The 18,799-nt window shown below is 41.9% G+C and overlaps 2 protein-coding genes across 3 annotated transcripts in view; one reads left to right on the forward strand and one right to left on the reverse strand.

Moving 5' to 3' along the window:
* Positions 1-18,799, forward strand: part of LOC116847776 (unconventional myosin-If-like) — a 46,199-nt gene that overhangs the window by 14,601 nt on the left and 12,799 nt on the right. For both annotated transcript variants that reach the window (XM_032823127.1, XM_032823126.1), the window contains exon 10: positions 69-236. In XM_032823127.1, coding sequence (XP_032679018.1) covers positions 69-236 — 168 coding nt within the window. The remainder of the gene's footprint in view (positions 1-68; positions 237-18,799) is intronic.
* On the reverse strand, positions 233-16,948 carry LOC116847779. Its single transcript, XM_032823135.1, has 3 exons — positions 16,661-16,948; positions 4,223-4,438; positions 233-1,585 (listed from the first exon to the last, which is right to left on the reverse strand). The coding sequence occupies exons 2-3, from the start codon at positions 4,435-4,437 to the stop codon at positions 877-879; spliced, it is 924 nt and encodes a 307-aa protein (XP_032679026.1). The 5' UTR covers position 4,438; positions 16,661-16,948; the 3' UTR covers positions 233-876.

Here is an 18,799-nt window from a genome sequence, read left to right on the forward strand (position 1 = left end):
TGCGAGCAATTTTACAAATGCCTCTCTTTTTGTTATTCTTCATTGAATGACGACGAATGATTCCGCAGAGAGTGAACTCGGCTATGGAGACAAACACGGACGGATACGAGATAGGCATTCTGGACATATACGGCTTTGAGATCTTCGACAAAAACGGCTTCGAGCAGTTTTGCATCAATTTCGTGAACGAGAAGTTACAGCAGATCTTCATCGAGCTCACGTTAAAGGCGGAACAGGTGAGTTGATGTCACTATTTCCGCGACTCGCGTTCAATATGAATTCTCAATGCACGCTTTGTCATTCGACTTTTCGTCGAGTATGAAAACCGGACAGCGCCAAAACAGCGCAGACAAGGACATTCGCTTTCTCGTTCATTTATTGCTCAACTGCAAGTTAATATATTATTGTACTCTCTTAACTCTATATTAGTCGACTCTATATTACAAAAGCATATATTAATCTATATAAATAACGAGTTATGCGCTCTTTACCCTAAGTTGTTATGCTCAGCATAAATTAAGCCCGAGGCCTGTACTCGGCGTCTCGAGAATTCAACGTGTGCTAACCGCGTTGAACTCACGTCGAGTGCGGAGACGTGTTTTCTTTTTTCTCTTTTTTTTCGTGCAATCACAGCTAGCCCCTCGTCATGGTTTCCAAAAATACCGCGACGTCCGCTCGAGAACGTCGGCTCGCTCGGAAATCCTGCGTTCCCATCGCGCACGTTTGATTTTCCGTTCCGCGGCTCGTCGTCGGTGCATCTTCTCGCGCTCTCGGACAAAAACCATGCCGAGGATCTTCAGGGTTGTGTCGCGCGTCCACGCAGAAATCGCGATCGAACCCACGAAACGAGCCAACGTCGCGAGTCCTCGCGCGCGTTCATTCATCGGCGAAGCTGTATCCTGGCAGGATGTCCGTCCTTCTCAGCGCGTACCTCTGCACTGGCGTGGTCTGCACCATCAGCACTCGTCCCCGGACTTTGCTGGGTGGCGCGGGTATCTGTTTCGGCAGCTCGCTGGACGTGACCAACGAGTTCTCTGTGGTCGACAGGTCGTCTGCTCCATAAGACGCTCCTTGATCGTTCACTTTGCCGACCGGCTCGTTTTCCAAAACAATCCCGTCAACGCGGCGGTCGAATTTTTTAGGCGGTGCTTTCTTGTCCCGTATTTTCCGGTCGGTTTGTCTCTCGAAGGGTCGCGTTACCCTGAGGAACCCCGCCGGGCCTTCGCTCGGGGTTGCGGTCGGCGACACGGATTCTCCTTTGCGGCCGCTATTTCCTCGCACGTTCACGTAAACCTTGGGCCGACCGCTTTTTAGGTAATAGAGCTTCTCGTCGAGGCTTTGCAACTTTGGCGGGCTCAATAAGACGCGCTTGTCGTCGTCGAAGGTGTCCACGCGATAATTGGGACCTAGTCCTATGTCCCGCACGCCGAGAATCGAGTGTGGGATCACCTCGGGATTCGGGTAGCTATCGTTGGGCGTTTGTTCGCCCTGTTGCTGCTGCTGCTGCTTCAGCATCGCACGCACCAGACCCTGCAGGTTCGTCGCGTCCATTTCCTCCGCGCTCTGCAACTCGATCTCGAGGAGTCTGGGTGCAAAAAAATTAACTTAGGGTGCTGTTCATATGTCATAGTCGGATCTTATATTTGAGATTGTCTCAATTTCATCTTAGAATGTTATGCAGCCGATAAAACGACCCTTGCAGTGTCTTACAATAAACTTAAGGAGGTTTCTAGGGAAGCTGCAGTGTCGTATTTTCAGTGGGATCATTCATAATTTTATGATTTTTATGGAACAAAATCACGATTTTGTGTTATTATTTAAGTAATGCATGTTAATTTGGAACAAAAAGTTTAGATGAATATTATTACAAATACAAAAATATCATTCATTTTTCTTATTAATGCTTTTGATTTGTGCATCAGACAATATAATCAAGATGTATGGATAATAGAAAGAGGCACATAAAGGCACATAAGTGTTGAAATATGTGTATATATGTACACACATATCTGGAGTATAACTATGAATTATAAGCTTTCCTCTCTGAACAAAACAAATTTTCCAGACAAAACGGTCAATAATTTTGAAGTTTGTGTATAATGTTGATATGTTGGTTTAATCATAGTAATTTCTTTTTTTTTATCAAAATCCTAATTTTAGTCTGCAAGAAATTAAAAATAGGAATTGATTGTTTGAGTTTAGAAATTGAATGTGAATTTTTCCATTGAATGATGATTACAGATATGATGTCACACGATTTGACATATCATGCGGTTCGATTGAGAAATTCGGATTTAACTGTATATTCAGATCTGAGTATCTCGTGCGTCTCAAGACAAGTTTCAAGTCACGACTGTAAATACGAGTCTTCGCTGTCGCGGCTATATTTCAACTTTTTTTGCTAATCCTTTGCCCGCGGCAGTGAGAAACTAGAAATTTAATTTCGCGCGGATTTACGCAGTCTTTCGTTGCGACTCTTCGCGGGACGATCATCGGGTATTGAGCGGTGTGAGATTTTAAGCCGCGCAATCAGCCGTAAATACACGGTACGAGAACAGCGGGTGGTAGATAATCCGGTCGGGTCACTAATCCGATATTAGTGGCGGTACGACGCGAGATGCGCGGTGGGATTGCAAAGGGTAAGATCGCTCTCTGTGTCGCGGTCGTCATTCGATTTTCACTCGGCGTTGCAGGTGTCATTGTTCGCCGAGATGCTTCTCTCCCCTTGCCGCTCGCGGGCGTCAACGTCGCCTTATTAAACCGCAGCGATTGCGATTCTGCGAGTGCGCGAAAGAGAGAAGAGGGATTGAACAAATCGCCGCGAAATGCTTAATATTTAGCGAAATCGCCTCTCGTCCGATATTGAAGGATAACGGGGGAGGGGGAGGGGTGGCACGGGGGATACAAATTATCCACGTAATCCACGTAAATCCTACCTCCTCGCTGAAATTACGCGAGTAATTACTCGGCCGGTTCTCACGTTTCTCGTGCTGCCAGCGAAGGCGGCTTTTCATTCGCGCTAATTGGGTCGCTTTCCGACGCTGGGAAACAACAACGGCGGCCGAGGTAAGATTTTCTGCTTTTGTTCGCCGGAGCGATTTAGAAGCGCGAGGTCGAAATAAATGGATATTCGTTTCGCAACCCGCGACGCGGGGCTTTTCCAAAGAGGAGCTGTTAAGTAGACTGGAATAATGGCTCGTTGCGTGGGCAACGCATTAACGATTTACTTTGCCGGCCGTCTCGTTAATACCCGACGAAATTATCAGTGAGGGAGAAAGAAGTATTCATTGCGAGATTCGGTCTTTGTAGGCGTGCGTTTATGAGGCTCGGTTCGCCGGTGTGTAACTCGCATAAAGGCATGCGAGCGAAAGTGAATTGCTGGGGCAACCTGCGACGGCGGTGGAATATAATATCGATACTGGTCGGCGGTTATGAAAAAAGAAAAACGCAGAAAAAGAAAACGCGTAATGGAAAAGGCCGCTTGATCTAGCGATATCAAGGCGAGGATTAAGGCGAAGTGCACACTGTTTCGAATCGTGCGATCTCAAGTCGCGCGCGAGGGACCGGATAAGTCCATATCTACGTAGGTCGTAGATATGTGGGTCGCTCGAAAAGTATGTGGTTTAATAGAGATAGCGCGAATTTAGCTAAATCATTGTTATCATCTCTCAGAACTCTCCTTTATTTCTGACAAAAGACGTTTTCCTCACTATTATAGATAATAATCCTTAATTTTTGGCGTTATTCTGACTTTTGGCAGTGCGAGAAACGCCATTTGTCACGTTAGTAATGTATATAATTATGTACATTAAAAAAATCGTATTTCTCGACGGTTTTACTCGGACCATAAAACTCTTCATAAGGAGCGTCTTTTGAGACTATTTCGTGAAAAAGTTTTACTCGAACGGGACCGATATGTCTGGATCTTAAAGAATTAATATTTTTAAGAAGGAAAAAAAGGTCAATAAAAAAACTAACGGAAGATCTTACTTTCGACACCCATCGAGTCGTGAAAATAAAAGAAAGGAAAAAAAAAACATTACACAGACTCCTGTTGGAGTTATCCAAATGTTTCGGTCATCACTCTTTCAGCGGAAGAAAGACAATTGAAAGTAACGTGATTTTCTACTAGAGTTTTGGTCCGAAATTTTGATCCTAGAACAAAAGGCTGAAGGCCTATTGTGAGCCAGGATTAAAGGACGATTGAAGAATATCGTGATACCTGTAGTCCTCCGTATCGGGTCTCCCCGCGTCGATGTTCCGCGAGACGCCGTGCAGAGACTTGCCCTGGACCGCCTTCCGCGCGGACAACTCCCGCTGATCATGGCGGATGTGATTGAGCGACGAGGGTGGCCTCGGTAGGACCACGGTCGATGCTGTCAGCTCGAGCAGCAGGACGAGCAGCGCGCTAACGTAGGCACCGTTCTTCCGTGACATACTGCAAAGATTGTTTTCCGTACTTTCATCCAACATCGATATTCACACGGCCGACTTAGTCTGAACGAGCAATTTCTCAGTCTTTTCAACGGTTTCCTCGTAAATTTGTTCTAGCTTAAAAATGCAGTCGATATAAACCGGATATTTCTATACCCGAGCACTCAAGTCGCAGGTAGTCAGTGGCGGTCAGTGACAGAGAGATTGCAACACTTTCTGCAGAACGTGTTCGCAACGCGTCCGTATCTAATAGGAGGATTTTATTTTTCGTTATTCTCAAAAGATAAATTTCCTTTTCGAATGTCGGATGCGTTTTGAAATCCGTCGAGGTAAAGGGGTGCAATATTTCTGTCACTGATCTTTTTTTACTACCTAAATATTCAAGTTTTTTTAACAGTAAATTCATATTTCTAATAGCAAGTTTTTTTAAACTTAAATTTTTTTAAGCATTCAATTTATTTTTATATAAATATATTGTCTTCGTTAATCTACGCATGAAAATGTGAAAGTAAGGTTGATGAAAAGTAAGTACTTTGACGTATTCGCTGATATTCTCTGATATAAAAACTAAGTATCTCGTAAAGTATCTATTTTTCACCGTGATTTTATCTTAATCCTTTGAGGTCCAGTGCACATAACTATGTACATTCATCTTGAGTCCACTCTAAATTTTTTATATTGACAAAATAATGATTCCATCGATATGATACTGTTGACCTGTCCTAGATAAAGCTATATTCTTCGTTCTAGCTTGTGAGATAGTGATTTTCTCGCTGAAGAAATCAATACGGCAATCGCAGAACAGAATTGTTGACGTCCGAAATTGTGTAAAATTTTTCACGAAAGAAGTAAACAAATTTAATTTTCTCATTTTTCCATCGATGTCATCTTAAAATATAAGGTTGGCGCTCTTATATTCATCTCTTATTATAGTGAAAAGATTTATTGATCTGTAACCAAGGCACACAGTACAAGCATGAATATACATAGTTATGTACATTAAAAAAATCGTATTTCTCGACGGTTTTACCCGGCCATAAAACTCTTCACCAGGAGCATCTCTTAAGACTATTTTCTGAAAAAAAAGTTTTACTCGAATGGGACCGATGCCTGGGTCTTAAAGGATTAATATTTTTAAGAAGAAGAAAAAGGCCAATAAAAACTAACTGAAGATCTCACTTTCGACACCCGTAAAAATCGAGCCGTAAAAAAGAAAAAAAAAGAAAAGAAAGAACTACAGACTCCTACTGGAGTTGTCCAAACGATTCGGTCATTATTACTCTTTCAGCGGAAGAAAGACAACCGAAAGTAACGTGACATTAGTAATGTAACCAGTTTTTTTTTTTCTTTCTTTTTCTCCATTGAAGAAGATATCCCGAATTGGCGCCATCTCAGAGAGCTTCTGTCAGTGCACTCGATTCGTTCCGCCGGTAATTGCCTGTCGTATCCCTGCTCCCTCCCGAGTCGAATCCCTCGAGAAATTCGAGAGAACGTTTCAGCTATCCTGGAGTTGGTCAACGTCGCTTATGCAAGAGACAATGTATGCGACTCCGATTGAAATCGCTAGACCGGAAAGGATCAATAACGCGCTCTCGGACGTTGTCGTGGCTGCGACGAAATTTCCGTAATTACGAGCGAGCGACTGTCCGGCTGGAGAGCGGACTCGCGCGCCGCCGTTCTTTCATCGGGCAAGTCGCGCCGACCACGTTTGTCCGCAACATCGCCCAGGACAATTTCACGAAGGCGTTTTCCTTCCGCCAAAAACAAGCCGCGTACTGCAGGAAGCGCGCGGCGCAAAATAACGGAACGGACGACGTGGTCGGCCGTGCCGTGTAACGAGCACGTTAGTAATAAACGTGGTGAAAGTTTCGGCGGCGCGTGAACGCGCGCGGTCCCGCACTGCGGCCCCGCCGAACAAAATGATACAATTTCTCTTGTTTTCCTTACGTAAGGTGCGCGCGCCCGCGCACGTGTATGTGTATGTATGTGTGTGTAGGTGTGTGTATACGCGTTCGCGCACGTGTGCGTCGGGAATGTATTCAAAGGCAATCACCGCGCGAGCCGACGGTGGATTTTCTCCGTCGGTTTCTCGGAACGGTATCGACGACGACGATACGTTACACTTTAGAGAGGCGCGAACAGCGGGGTTCTTTCCGACGAACGTCAGAAGCGAGCCGACGCGCGAGAACGGTTGATGAGGTCATCATATCGCGTGGTTTCTGCAAATTCTATGACGGTCTACCGTCGCGGAATGATAATTGCCGGCTGAGCGCGACGATACGTTCCAATAAACATCCAGACCTATGCTCAGATGGTGTAATAATCGAACAGGATCGCCCGCTCTCAAGTAATGCGCGCTCACCTTGTTGCGCTCATGGCACGAGGTGCAAGGTTGTTGCGTCGTGCAACGGTAAGAAGCCGATTTCGCAATGCCCGCGCATCTTTCCCTTCCTGCTCTCGTTGCTCGCGATTTGATTAATATCATGTTACGACTCTTTCGTCGATTTTATAGGATTTTACTGGATTTTTAAAGAGTATCTCTCGTTCGATCGATACTTTTCTCCGACGTTTTATCTCGAATTGTAAGCGCGGCCAACGTCATACATTGTGCTCTGTAAACTTCTTGGAGCGAGGTCTCTCAAGCTCGAGTGAAAATGCACTCGAAGCGATGGTGAAAATACACGCAGAAAAGTGCATGCATACTGTATTCGGGTAAATGTTACTTGCTGTTTCAAGTGTTTCATAAGCTCATGTATCCGCAAATTTATCATAAGCATATCAAATTTATTCGAAATCCACTCTACTTTTCCATTGGAATTTCACTCGGAGAAACTTTAAGAGTACACTGTAGTGTTACATGTAGAACCTGAAGTTCTATTTACACACGATGCGGAAGGTAGAAGGTTTAAATTTATTGGTCGATAAAGAACATTGGTGCTCGACAGATCACGATTGTGCAAAAACATCGTCTCTAGTGAGTGGATAAAGTCGTCCTTTTCTTTTCGTTCCTTTTTTTCTCTTTCTTAACGTGAAAGTATTCGTACCGGCCGAATAATCATTACAACTTTGTTTTTCCGTTCTCACAACGGGTCGTCTGAAATTTTTTCGACTTTGTCCGCTACTTTCTCTACCATCTTCCTATTGCTATATCGTCTCCCATTAGAAGAAAATTATCGAGGAGTCATTGACGCACAGCAGATAGAAAGACTCCACTCATAAAATACTAGAAATAAAAGCAATTGTCTCGACCGAGTGATCACGGGTGACGGAAGCTATCGACGACGAGTCGACTGAAAAATTAAAGCGCGTGTCGAACATTAAGTAAAAAAAAAAGAAAGAAAGAAGAATATAAAAATAAATATAAGAATAAAACTGTTTAGTTAATCATTTCTGATGAATCAAGGAACCAACAATTGAGTTATAACTACTAATTATTCCGCTAATCTGTCATTTTGACAGTTTAATATATCATATCATATTGTATTCTATCTTATCCAAATATTATGATGATTATAGAGGAAGAATTTATATCTTAGCAGAGAGAGAGAAAGAAAAGCAGAAAACAGGAAGCCAAACTCGCGCTGGTAGAAAAGCAGAAACTGTCGACTTGATCACCAGCGCGAATTCTAATTGACTTCTGCTTTTTCTGCTTTTTTGTCTTTCTATCGAGTTGTGAATTCTCCCTAATGAGAATTTTCGCTTTAAATGGTCTGATTAAGGCTTTATTGAGGCTCAATGTCCTCATCGACGTGCACTACGACATGTCAACTGCCGGACGGGATTCTCCTCGCGCAGCAGCTGCGATACATCCGCGTAATCGTGTTACCGTTCGCGTTAGCGGCGAACGAAGAGAGTATAACGGGGAAGTGCCTCCCCCTTCTCCCCTGCCCTCGGCGTGTGGCCGTGCAGGGTCCCAGTCGCGCTCTTTTCGCGATATCTCGATATCTCGCCGCGATTCACATCGCCCGTGGGTGTGGCGAACAGGTTCTCGTAAAAAGTGCAAGTGCGGGCGATCGTTGCCTCGGTGAACGTAGGCCTGGCCTAACGCTATAAAGCGGCGAAGCGGAGCGTGCGACTCCACGTGGAGTCGACCTGTCAAGCGGGCGGCGACGGCGGAGGCGGAGGCAGTGCACTTACTATCGAATCTCGTGGTATTTCACGTCTGTGTCGTATATTGCGGTGCACGCGCGCTTTTCCGCCACCGACGAGGCTACCGGAGCCCGCACACTGCGAGGGAAACATGACTAAAATATAGTAAATATTTATTCGGTGGATACACTAATAACATATTTATTTAAATCTAAATTATTTCATTTAAGGACAAATTATGTGAATTAAGGGAAAAACAAAGACAAACGTATGTGATTTAACGATCAATTAACTTACTAAGAAGTTGGTACAACCGGCCTTAAATAGAATAAACTATTGCTTTCATGGAAAGCTGAGGTTTCTTTAAGGTTTTAAGAAAATGTGTATCATCAATTAACTTACTAAGAAGTTGGTACAACCGGCCCTAAATAGAATAAACTATTGCTTTCATGGAAAGCTGAGGTTTCTTTAAGATTTTAAGAAAATGTGTATCTTCTTATTTAAAAAATATTTTATACTATTTTAAGTAAATGTGCTATTATAGTATCCATCACAAATAAATGTTTTTTTTTCTTTAGATACTTTTTCCTCTCAGTGGTGAATTTTAGATCGTAGATTGTGCTTATCCATATAAAATCGGAAATGTACTACTGGGAACATAATAATGGATAGCAAGTCATGTAAATATAGTCATGCGAATATGAATAATATTAAGTTGCAAGGTTATATCACTAAATTTTATTATAAAACTCGAGTTACTGATTCGAGTTGCAACAAGGTACAAGAACTTTTTTCGGAATCGGAAAGAGTATACATAAATCTATTAATTTTAATCTTCAGTTATACGTATGTGGGTGTGTATCGATCGAATACTACAGAATAGATTACTTTCAATTTATATCAATCTGTCATTTTCGTCATTTGCACTGCATTTTACATGCGTGCCTTATTTAATTTTCAAATATAAATATTTATCAAAATTTTAAAAAATTACAAGTTAAAATTATAAAGAAATTTTCAAATACATGACGTAACTTTAAAGAAGTCCACGCTAGATTGAGCTTGACGTGAAGGGTTAATATACACACCATGCATTCTTATATCTTTCCTCTTTATTCTAAAGTGACGAACAACCTTTGGAAAAAATATTTTATATTTAGGGTTTTGGCCAAGAAATTGGAAAAATACCACTGTGCAATGCGATTTACTCTTCTCGACGGTGCAACGCAATTTAAGCAATTTGCAGAATAATATTGCTTGTTCTTGCTAAATTGTGGTGTCCAGCATTAGTCAGCTAGTTAGGTGAAATCTTCCGACGTACGGAAAGATTGGATTCTCCAAACAGCCCGGCAATTGAATGCCTATCATTAGATTGCTATTTGGGAAAATTTCCGTGTACATTTTGATTTCTGCTCGTTTTGCTTTCTATATTTCGCAAAGTAATCCTATATTTCGCGAAGACGCAAAGTAATTGTTCGAGTAAATGTGCTTAATCTCCGAGGAATCTGTGGAGTCTCAATCGTGTTGGTTCCTTGTGATCAGAGAATAATCGAATTACGCGGTTTGAGTTAGAATTTCTTTCAGTCGTTGGTAAAAGAGCATCTCCGGAATTTCCCTGAGGAATTTTGTAGAAATAGCAAGCGGCAAGCTTGCAGGTGTATCACTGACAGGCGGAGATTTTACAAAAATTTAGATTTTTAACAAAAATATGTGAATGTATATCAACATATTTGTTTGGGGTGTACTAATTAGCAAATTTTGAGTGAATTTTAAACGAAGTAAATTTAAATTAAAATTAATTTAAAAAATTTGTATGTGCTGCAGAAATTTGATTTTTTCAAGTTGAAAAGACGCTTGCAAATTCCGCGTTTCGATCGTAAAGTATCGCGCGTATACAATGATGGATTCGCACGTCTATGTAGATTGTGGGCGAGTGGCTCATCATTGTCTGTTGAAGTAGGGTGAAGTAGATTTATTACTTATTATTCATTGTGATGCTTCCAATCCTGATTAATGAACGTTCTCTTCTTTCTCAAGACGAGAAGAGGATCGTCTGTTTCTTGCGTCCGTGATAGAATTTAACGCTTTTTAGATTCTCCTGTTTTTACTCGCAGAGTGATCGAGGGTCAAATTCGACTCATTAGGTGCGAAATAAAACATATATGGCACTTCTGCGATAGCACGGAGTGTAAAATGCAGGGTGAAAAATAAGTAACAGAATAAACAGTCATCTCACTCGATTCGTTGCGACTAGTCGCGTTTATTCATGTAGATTGATTCTGCATCACCCTATCACGTCGGTATATTTTCCCGAGATCGCAACAATATTACCGTAAGTAGATCTCGCGAGCGGATGAAGACAAAACGTAGAGAAGTAGGACGACGGCGAGAATTTATTGTCGCAGCCTCCGCCGTGGTATTTATACGGTTCAATTAACATGAATAACGCGTACGCAACAGGACTCTTAAATAGGAGAGACCGGGGCTATATAGCACATTTTTCAGAATTTTTCAGAACTCGGGATAAAGAAAGCTACGTGTAAAATATATGGTCTGATTAGTCCGGAGTCTCCACGAGAGGTCTCCACAATCTTGCCCTTACATAGTGACCAATTTTACTTTGTCCATCCATATAGTCGATTTTGATTATTTTATGAATAAAGATTGTTTTTTATCCAAAATAGTATATCATACACTTGCATAAAACTCTCTCTCTCTCTCTCTCTCTCTCTCTCTCTCTCTCTCTCGGGGAAAAGTACCTAATGAGCTAAAAGGTACATTTACGATCTCATTTCCACTGTTCCTTTCACGATGAATACATAAATGAAGCATATGGCCGACATTCTCCTTGGGCCAAACAGACGCGGTCTTCTCTGGTCGTTGATGCGGCATTTATGTGCGCATTAATTTCTTTCATCGCATTCGGCCCCGAACCCGTGCAACATGTAAAATATGCGGACATATAAAAAGGAGTGGGATTTATGCATAATAAGACGGGATGAAGTATATATCTGCTGTTATCTAAATGTATCTACTTCTCTCGTAGACTTTTTGCCGTGTTCTGTTATGTATATTAGATAGGTGAGAGTATATTACGCGGAATTTTTTTCAGTCATTCGTTATAAGCTTCCATTAGAAACGTAAAGACTCGTTAAATTTCACCGAGGAAATCTCCACTTAGACAGCGTGTCGTTCCATTTGCGTCTACAATTGAGAGAAAGAACTTCCTCACCGGTGTGTCACAGGTGAACGCAATCGGTGACGCGTGTGTGCCAATTTCACCGTTAATTAGTATTCGTAATCATACGTGGACGCGACAGAGAGCGACGGCGCGATCGAAAGTGTCTCCTTCTTTCTCACTGCCGATTCGCTCTCTCTTTTAGATCGGCCGTCACCAAATCACCGCTTCTCGTATGATAAATGCGACGTTAAAATCATGAAAAAAGCGGCTGGCTCGAGATAGCCGGGGCTTGCTCGGATCCTTTTTCACGACGTGAAAAGTCTCGCCGATTTTGTAGATAAAGACAACGGCGGTGGTCAACGAGCAGAGTACAGCACTATCGGAACTTAGAAAGTCGAGGAAACGTTGCATGTGAACTGGTCGACTCCCACGCCACATTTACAGGCACTTGCTGTTCTTACGTAAATACTCGGCGAGGATCTCTCGATCGCGAAGTGCGCGCTATCGTTCGTCGATCGGCGATCGTCCGGTATTTGCATGGCGAGGTAGAAGAGACGCGATTAAATTAACACTTGAACGAAAGCGAGAGCGCGATCGAGACCCTGAGCCAAAGCAGAGAACATCGCTAAAAGGGAACTATCCTTCAACGCGATTATACAAGACGACTTTGGTGCATAAACCTATGGTGAGTCCCGAGATATTATAACAGGTGGAGCGATAAAAGGCAGATCTCTGTTGCCGGCAGAAAGTTACAGAGGCACGGCCAGATTTTTGTCTGCTCGAAAGCGCAGTCGGTTTCACGACGATGGAAATGACGGCGCGAAATGCATTAAAGTACATAAAAGGACAGATAATGAGAGTCTCGGCATAAAAGTAACGGCATCGCTCGTCGGTCGCGATTGCAATCCGGTCTCGCTCGTTCTTTTGTCGGGATCCGAATTTTAAATCGCCGGATCTCTGGGTGACGTGACACACCGTCGAGAGTACCGCGTGTCAACGGCGAAAGAATGGCTGCTGGTTCACGATCGGGTCGCGATAGGTCAGTGACGTCTTCTGAATACACACGTCGCTGCACTTAAACGCAAATTTTGTTTTATTGCGCGCGTTATATTTTATTTTCTCGCCAGTGCATAAAAATGTCTCCTGACATCCCGAAAAAAAGTCAGCTAAAAAGAATTATGTCTCAGAATTATGCAAATTTTGTTGCACAAACAGCAGTCGACTGAGATTGTGTAAAAATCGGCAATCAGACGTAGAGAACTGAATTGCAAAATTTAGTAAACAGTAAAAGATTGACGCAATTAGGAAAAAGAATCGTGCAGAAAGATCTAAGTTTCAGGGTTACGCAGTTCTGTTGCACAATCAGCAATCGGGTCGAATAAAAATTGAGTCAGATGAGCAGTCGGACGTAGAAAACTAAATTACAAAATTTAGTTAACGACGAAAGATCGACAAGACCGAGCCGCAATTGTGTATAATATAGATGTTCTTTCGACTACCAGAAGGCTAACCTTTAACTGCATAATACGAGTAATTCTGTTACTTCTAGTGGAAGATTAAGTGAGTCCAATGATTACGACGACCGATAATGAGTTGAGTCATTAGTTTTACGATCGTCTCGTTAAACTAAATTTGATTTTACACAAACAAAAGAACAAAAGAATGCGAGACTTTTGCTGAAAGAATTAAGACAATAATTCCTTATAACCAAGCCTGAAATTGAATTCGTTTAGCTTGATTCGAATTGTTCTCAACAGAGTTTCTTTTATAGTGTAAGCGTAAACAATGTTAGTTCTAGTTGTTGTTTCAAGAAACTCCGTCTTCTGGTTCTCGTGAAATTCGGTAGAATGGTTTCAAATACTCTCCATCTGCATACCTAAATATCTTTTTTGCACAATTGGAAATTAATTGAGATAATGTTAAAATAATGAATATAGATATTTCCAAAAGTTTACACACCACGGATAAATATTAAAAAGTACCAGAAAAATCTGTATGAAAAATCAATCAAAGTAATAAATTCAAATAACATATTTTATAGGTAAAAAGCAATTATTTTAGTATTAGCAATATATGTGTGGGCGTAAGAACCTAACTTAAGTCAATCACTGCTATAAGTACAACCATTATTTCAACGTTATCAGTTAATTGTCAAAAAAACCCTTTAAACATATTCATTTGAAATATTTAGAATTATTTCACATAAATTTTATGAGAATCGAACGATGAATTCCTTCAGAACTATACCCTCTAGAATATAATCAGTATATTCTTCACTGATATGATATACTTATAGGTGGTGGTTCAATTATAAGCACAGCATTGCAATAAATAAAAAATCTCGCTGGAAAAATCAATTAATAGCAACGACTGTTCCTATTGTTGATATAGTTTGTAAATACAGACAGTATCATTGTATACAAATCACGTAGAGGCTGCTAATTCCATCACCACAAACGCAGAATTTGGATTTTGCATAAGGTATAACGAATTTGTACACAGATTTATATCGGTGAAATATGCCTTTCATTGATTCAAGAAATATTTTTACTGCTTCATTCTAAGAGTGAGCAATCTTATTTTTACTCCCGTAATTTAGCTACAATTATTTTTTTGTGGATTAATCGCACTCGAGGCGCTCGAGTCATACATACACCTTAGTCGTGTCGCTTCCTTCGCTCCTTGCATGTGTGTTACGAAATCCCGACGGGGGGAAAGAGAATTTCGCAATGCTGGACGAGGATAGAGAATTCTCGTTCTCGTAGCACGCGGAAGGCAATAATTAGCGGCCATTATTCGGCGTGGCGCCGTCCGCGAAACGAATGTCGGTTGCGCGGGGTGTTAAAATTAAAGTGTTACGTGCCGTTTATCGAATAAAAGAGGAGAACTAAGAGAGAAAAGAGCCCCTCAACTAGAGCGTCGCGCCTCCTTCCCAGCAGTTCCGCAGCGATTCGTTCGTCGCGTAGGAAGTGATTTCCCATTGAAAAAGGGAAAAAAGAGGACAAAACGCGCCAGTCATCGAGTCAATTTTTGCAGAACGACCGTGATTGTCCCGCGGCGGACACGAAAACGAGCGGGGCGATGCATTTAATTGGCCCTTTACGTAACCGCGCTCTTTGTTCGCGCTAAAATCAGAGTTGAAACCCGGCGTTTCCCTCCGCTCCCACACCGTGAACGCAGAGTGAGGAGCGTTTCAGCGAGAGGCAGCGTTTCATGATGACGAAAACGAAAAAAGGGAACGGAATCGTTCAAAGGGTGATCGCGCAAAGTTACGACAGCGACAATCCGTCCGTCCCGAAGGCGGGACTCGCGAGCCTGTTCCCTCGCGATCGCCGAGGCAAGCTCCGCTTGCAACTACGTCCCAATCATGGGACAATTAAGTTTCATTAAAGAATATTGGCGGTTCAAGTAAGCGATATGAACCGACGCGAATGCGCCAGCGATCAGCAACTGCGAAGTATCTATAAATGCGCACTGACTCAAGAGATGCCGAGATCGAAACTTGAGACGCTCGTTAAAAGCGCGCGGGCGTCGCTTTTGCTCGCTTTGGTGGACATTTTCCACTTTACGACGAATATACACTTTACACGAAGTCGCGTGCACTTCTCTCGCGCTTCGGCAAAACGGGATTCAATTTGCAAATGATACATCTGGCGATAACGTTAATAACGGTCTGTCCTTTGAGCATGACGAATGGGTCATGTATTCTCTTTCTTTTTCTCTCTTTCTCTCTTTCTTTCTCTGTGTGTCTCTCATAGATTCATGCGCATCTCGCGAGAGTCTCAGAGCGCTCTTATAGATCGCCAGTCACTTGCGGTCTGTGAAATTTTAACTGTCCGCTTTTACGAGCGAGATTTGAACGCGGCGGAACGCCATTGACAATAAAATTCGAATGCCGCCATACTTTCACACACGGAGGTGGCGGTCGGTCGCTGTTGTTGTTTCCCGCCGAATCTTCATGGTCTTTTCACAAGTGTCGTGCTATTTCAATCAGTCACTGCGCGAAAGTGTCGCCGAAAGAAATTCGTGAAACGAACGCGCGGGCGACTGTTGAATGAATTCCGGCGAGTGAGAGAGGTTCTCGCGAATGGATCGACGCCATTCTGACATGAATCTTGGAGTAATTGAGAGATCCGTGCTTCTTCGACTTGATTACATCATATTATTTTGGCCAATCGCAACATAAATTCGCGAATAAATTATACCCAGACAGCACAAATTTCTAAAAGATGTCTCAGAAACGTCCAGAAGACATTTTATTTTATTACATCTTTCAGACGTCTTTTCAGAAGTCTGTGCTGTTTGGTTACTTTTTGTTTATGGATAACTTTTTTCTGGATTCGCGGTGCAAACTGTGTGTGATTTACCGCGCAAGTTGAAACAATACGCATAAATGCGACACGCAAGTTGTTCGAAACGCTTTCTTCTTCGTGATGCAAATCGAGAAAGTTTTCATTAAAAGTAGTACTAAGTTTGTTAATGATGATCACGATAAGCAACATCATGTTTAAATAGCCGCCGTTATGCAAGAATGATCCAATGCATATGAAGTATGTTTAAAAAAAAATAAAAATGAAAATTTGATACATGATTTAAAAAAAATATAAGTAGCACACCGAGGTTCTTCGCAATCGTTCAAGAAGTCAAGCATGGTTAATCTTTTTTTCTCTAAAAATATTCATTGACGAACTTAATGCTGAAAAAAATAGGTAAAAACGACGCAACTAGTAAAGAATAGGAATTGTTTTTTAATTAATTTTAGGCGTCTACAAGACTTGTATCTTTTTTGTTCTACGTGAAAAGATGTATAGACTATCTATTGATAAAAAAAAGGACAAAAACTCAAAAATTGTAATTATGTGGGTTGGATCGTTTTTGGCCATAACTGTGGCCAGGTAATACTCCGCAGCGTGCGTGTGTTCTTAGCGCAATCATTTGACGTCCGAGCGAACATACCTGAAGAATGGAAGACTCGCGACAGGACAAGAAACATACGATTTCCCAGGACCCAGCACCTCGCCCTCACCTGCTCCCGCGGAATCTCGTGAAATCCTTCGATCCTTCAGCGAGAGAGAGAGTTTGAGGGATCACTGTGCGTTTGACGTGCGATCCATTCGTGTTTCGCGGGTACGCGCACGCGCACGAAGATCGATATCGTTTTCGCGACCGATCGATATCGTTTTCGCGACCGAGAATCGCGCGAAACGGACGAAACGTAGTCGCGGCTCCGTGTACACTGCGGCCAAGGATCGAGTGAAGGTAATGAAATAGCTAAGTGTAGCGGCCGCTGTCTCACTTCATCTCCCTCTCCCTCCCTCCCTCCCTTCCTCCCTCTCTCTCTCTCTCTCTCTCTGTCTTTTACTCCGTCTCTCTTCCCACGTGCGGGTTCCACCACTTCTTTGCAGTTACGAGGTTCTCGATTGGCGCGCGTTGTTTCTTGCCCGTGGCTTTTGAGCCGCTTCGCGTCGCACGTGGCTCAAGGAAGAGCACCTGTCAAACGCAACGTGTGTTCAGCGACAGGGGCGATTTTAACACGATAACCGTCGCATTGATATCCAAAGTTGATTGCACAAAGGCTCGTACAAAGGCAAATCATATTTTATACGTAATTCAACGAGAAGATGCGGTGGTATCACTGTGACCATCGCAGAATTCAACGGGTTAACAGCTCGAATGAATTGAAATCTTCGACGTGAATGTTCTATAGTGTATCGAGAAAAAAAAGAATATTTTTTTAATGCAAAGGAAGAAATGTCTAGTTTCTTAAGATTATTTAAACAAAATTATAGATTCTTTTAGTAAATTAAGAAAATTAAGCGAAGCAATTTTCTTCTTTGAACCAAACAATAAATGATTTGCTGAGCAATAAAATTATTTGAAAAATCAAACAAAATTATATTTATTGATCGGAATATTAGTTTCTTGAAATCATTCTAACGATAAAATTTGTTTAAATGTGCAATAGATTTTATTAAAACCAAAGAAATCTTTTTCTCTGTGTGGTTTAAATTGTCGTAACATTGTCGTAACAGTGACGGTTAAATGCCTGACAGATAAACGAGGATGATATCTCTTGCGTTCCCGATGCGCCTCACGATAAGTGTACAGTTAGCTTTGGGTTTTTAAAAAATAAAAAAACGCAAGATGAAGTCTGTCCTTCGTGCGAAATCCTGGACGAGATTTTATCGTGCAATTAACTGATGGGGAGAATTGATCCTCTTGATCCTCTGACGAATTAAGCTCGGAGATAAATAGACGTGACGGGATGCCCGTTTTTTAATGAAAGATTTCACAAAAGAGCAGAGCAATTAGATCGCCCAAGATGGCGACTAACATTTGGCATCTAACTGTCGCCGCGAATCTCGCCGGCGATCTCTCGTGAAATCGAGATGGAGCTTCCCGTTCTTATTTTCACTGCCGTTAACCCAGAATACACGTGCGCGCGCGTTCGTCTTCTTTATTACCTGCGTTTTTATGTGTACGCTCTTCTCCTCTCGCCGAAATTCCGTTAATTCCGGCAACAATGGCGCACCTAGTTTCCCATGAGAGGCATTACTCCCGATCTAATTAGTTCACGTGTCGCGACCATTTTTTCGTTCATTAGTATTAATTTGTGACGAATGACGCGCTACACCAGATGCCCGTTCTCGTCATAGCGTGGAAGCACGAGGGTCTCTGGAACGTGGGAAAGCTGATAAAAGATACTCAATTTCAGACATATATGGGAGATCGCGGCAGGTTGATATAAAAAGTTAGCCGGAGGTTTCGTTTACACATTTATTGAGAGGAAAATAGTGGAAAAGTGACCGAAACGTGAGGAATATCCGATGGTATAATTTGTTAGTTAAATTGTTTTTAAGATAAACATTAGTTTATTAACAATATAAAAAATGACAAATTAATAAGTTAACTTTAAGAGGCAAATTATGCTAATGTATACGTACAAAAATGAATATTTTATTTAAATATATTCGGGCTATCGAAAATATCTTTGCAATTTTTCCTTAAGAAAAATAGCAATAAACTTCATTAAAACAGAGCAAGATTATCTCTATCATTTTTATACAGTCAATCTATAACAATTAGTTGCCCGAA

Source organism: Odontomachus brunneus, unplaced genomic scaffold (assembly GCF_010583005.1).
Source record: "Odontomachus brunneus isolate Ranch 3 - 2012 unplaced genomic scaffold, Obru_v1 Obru_scaffold_083, whole genome shotgun sequence".
Taxonomy (NCBI): domain Eukaryota; kingdom Metazoa; phylum Arthropoda; class Insecta; order Hymenoptera; family Formicidae; genus Odontomachus; species Odontomachus brunneus.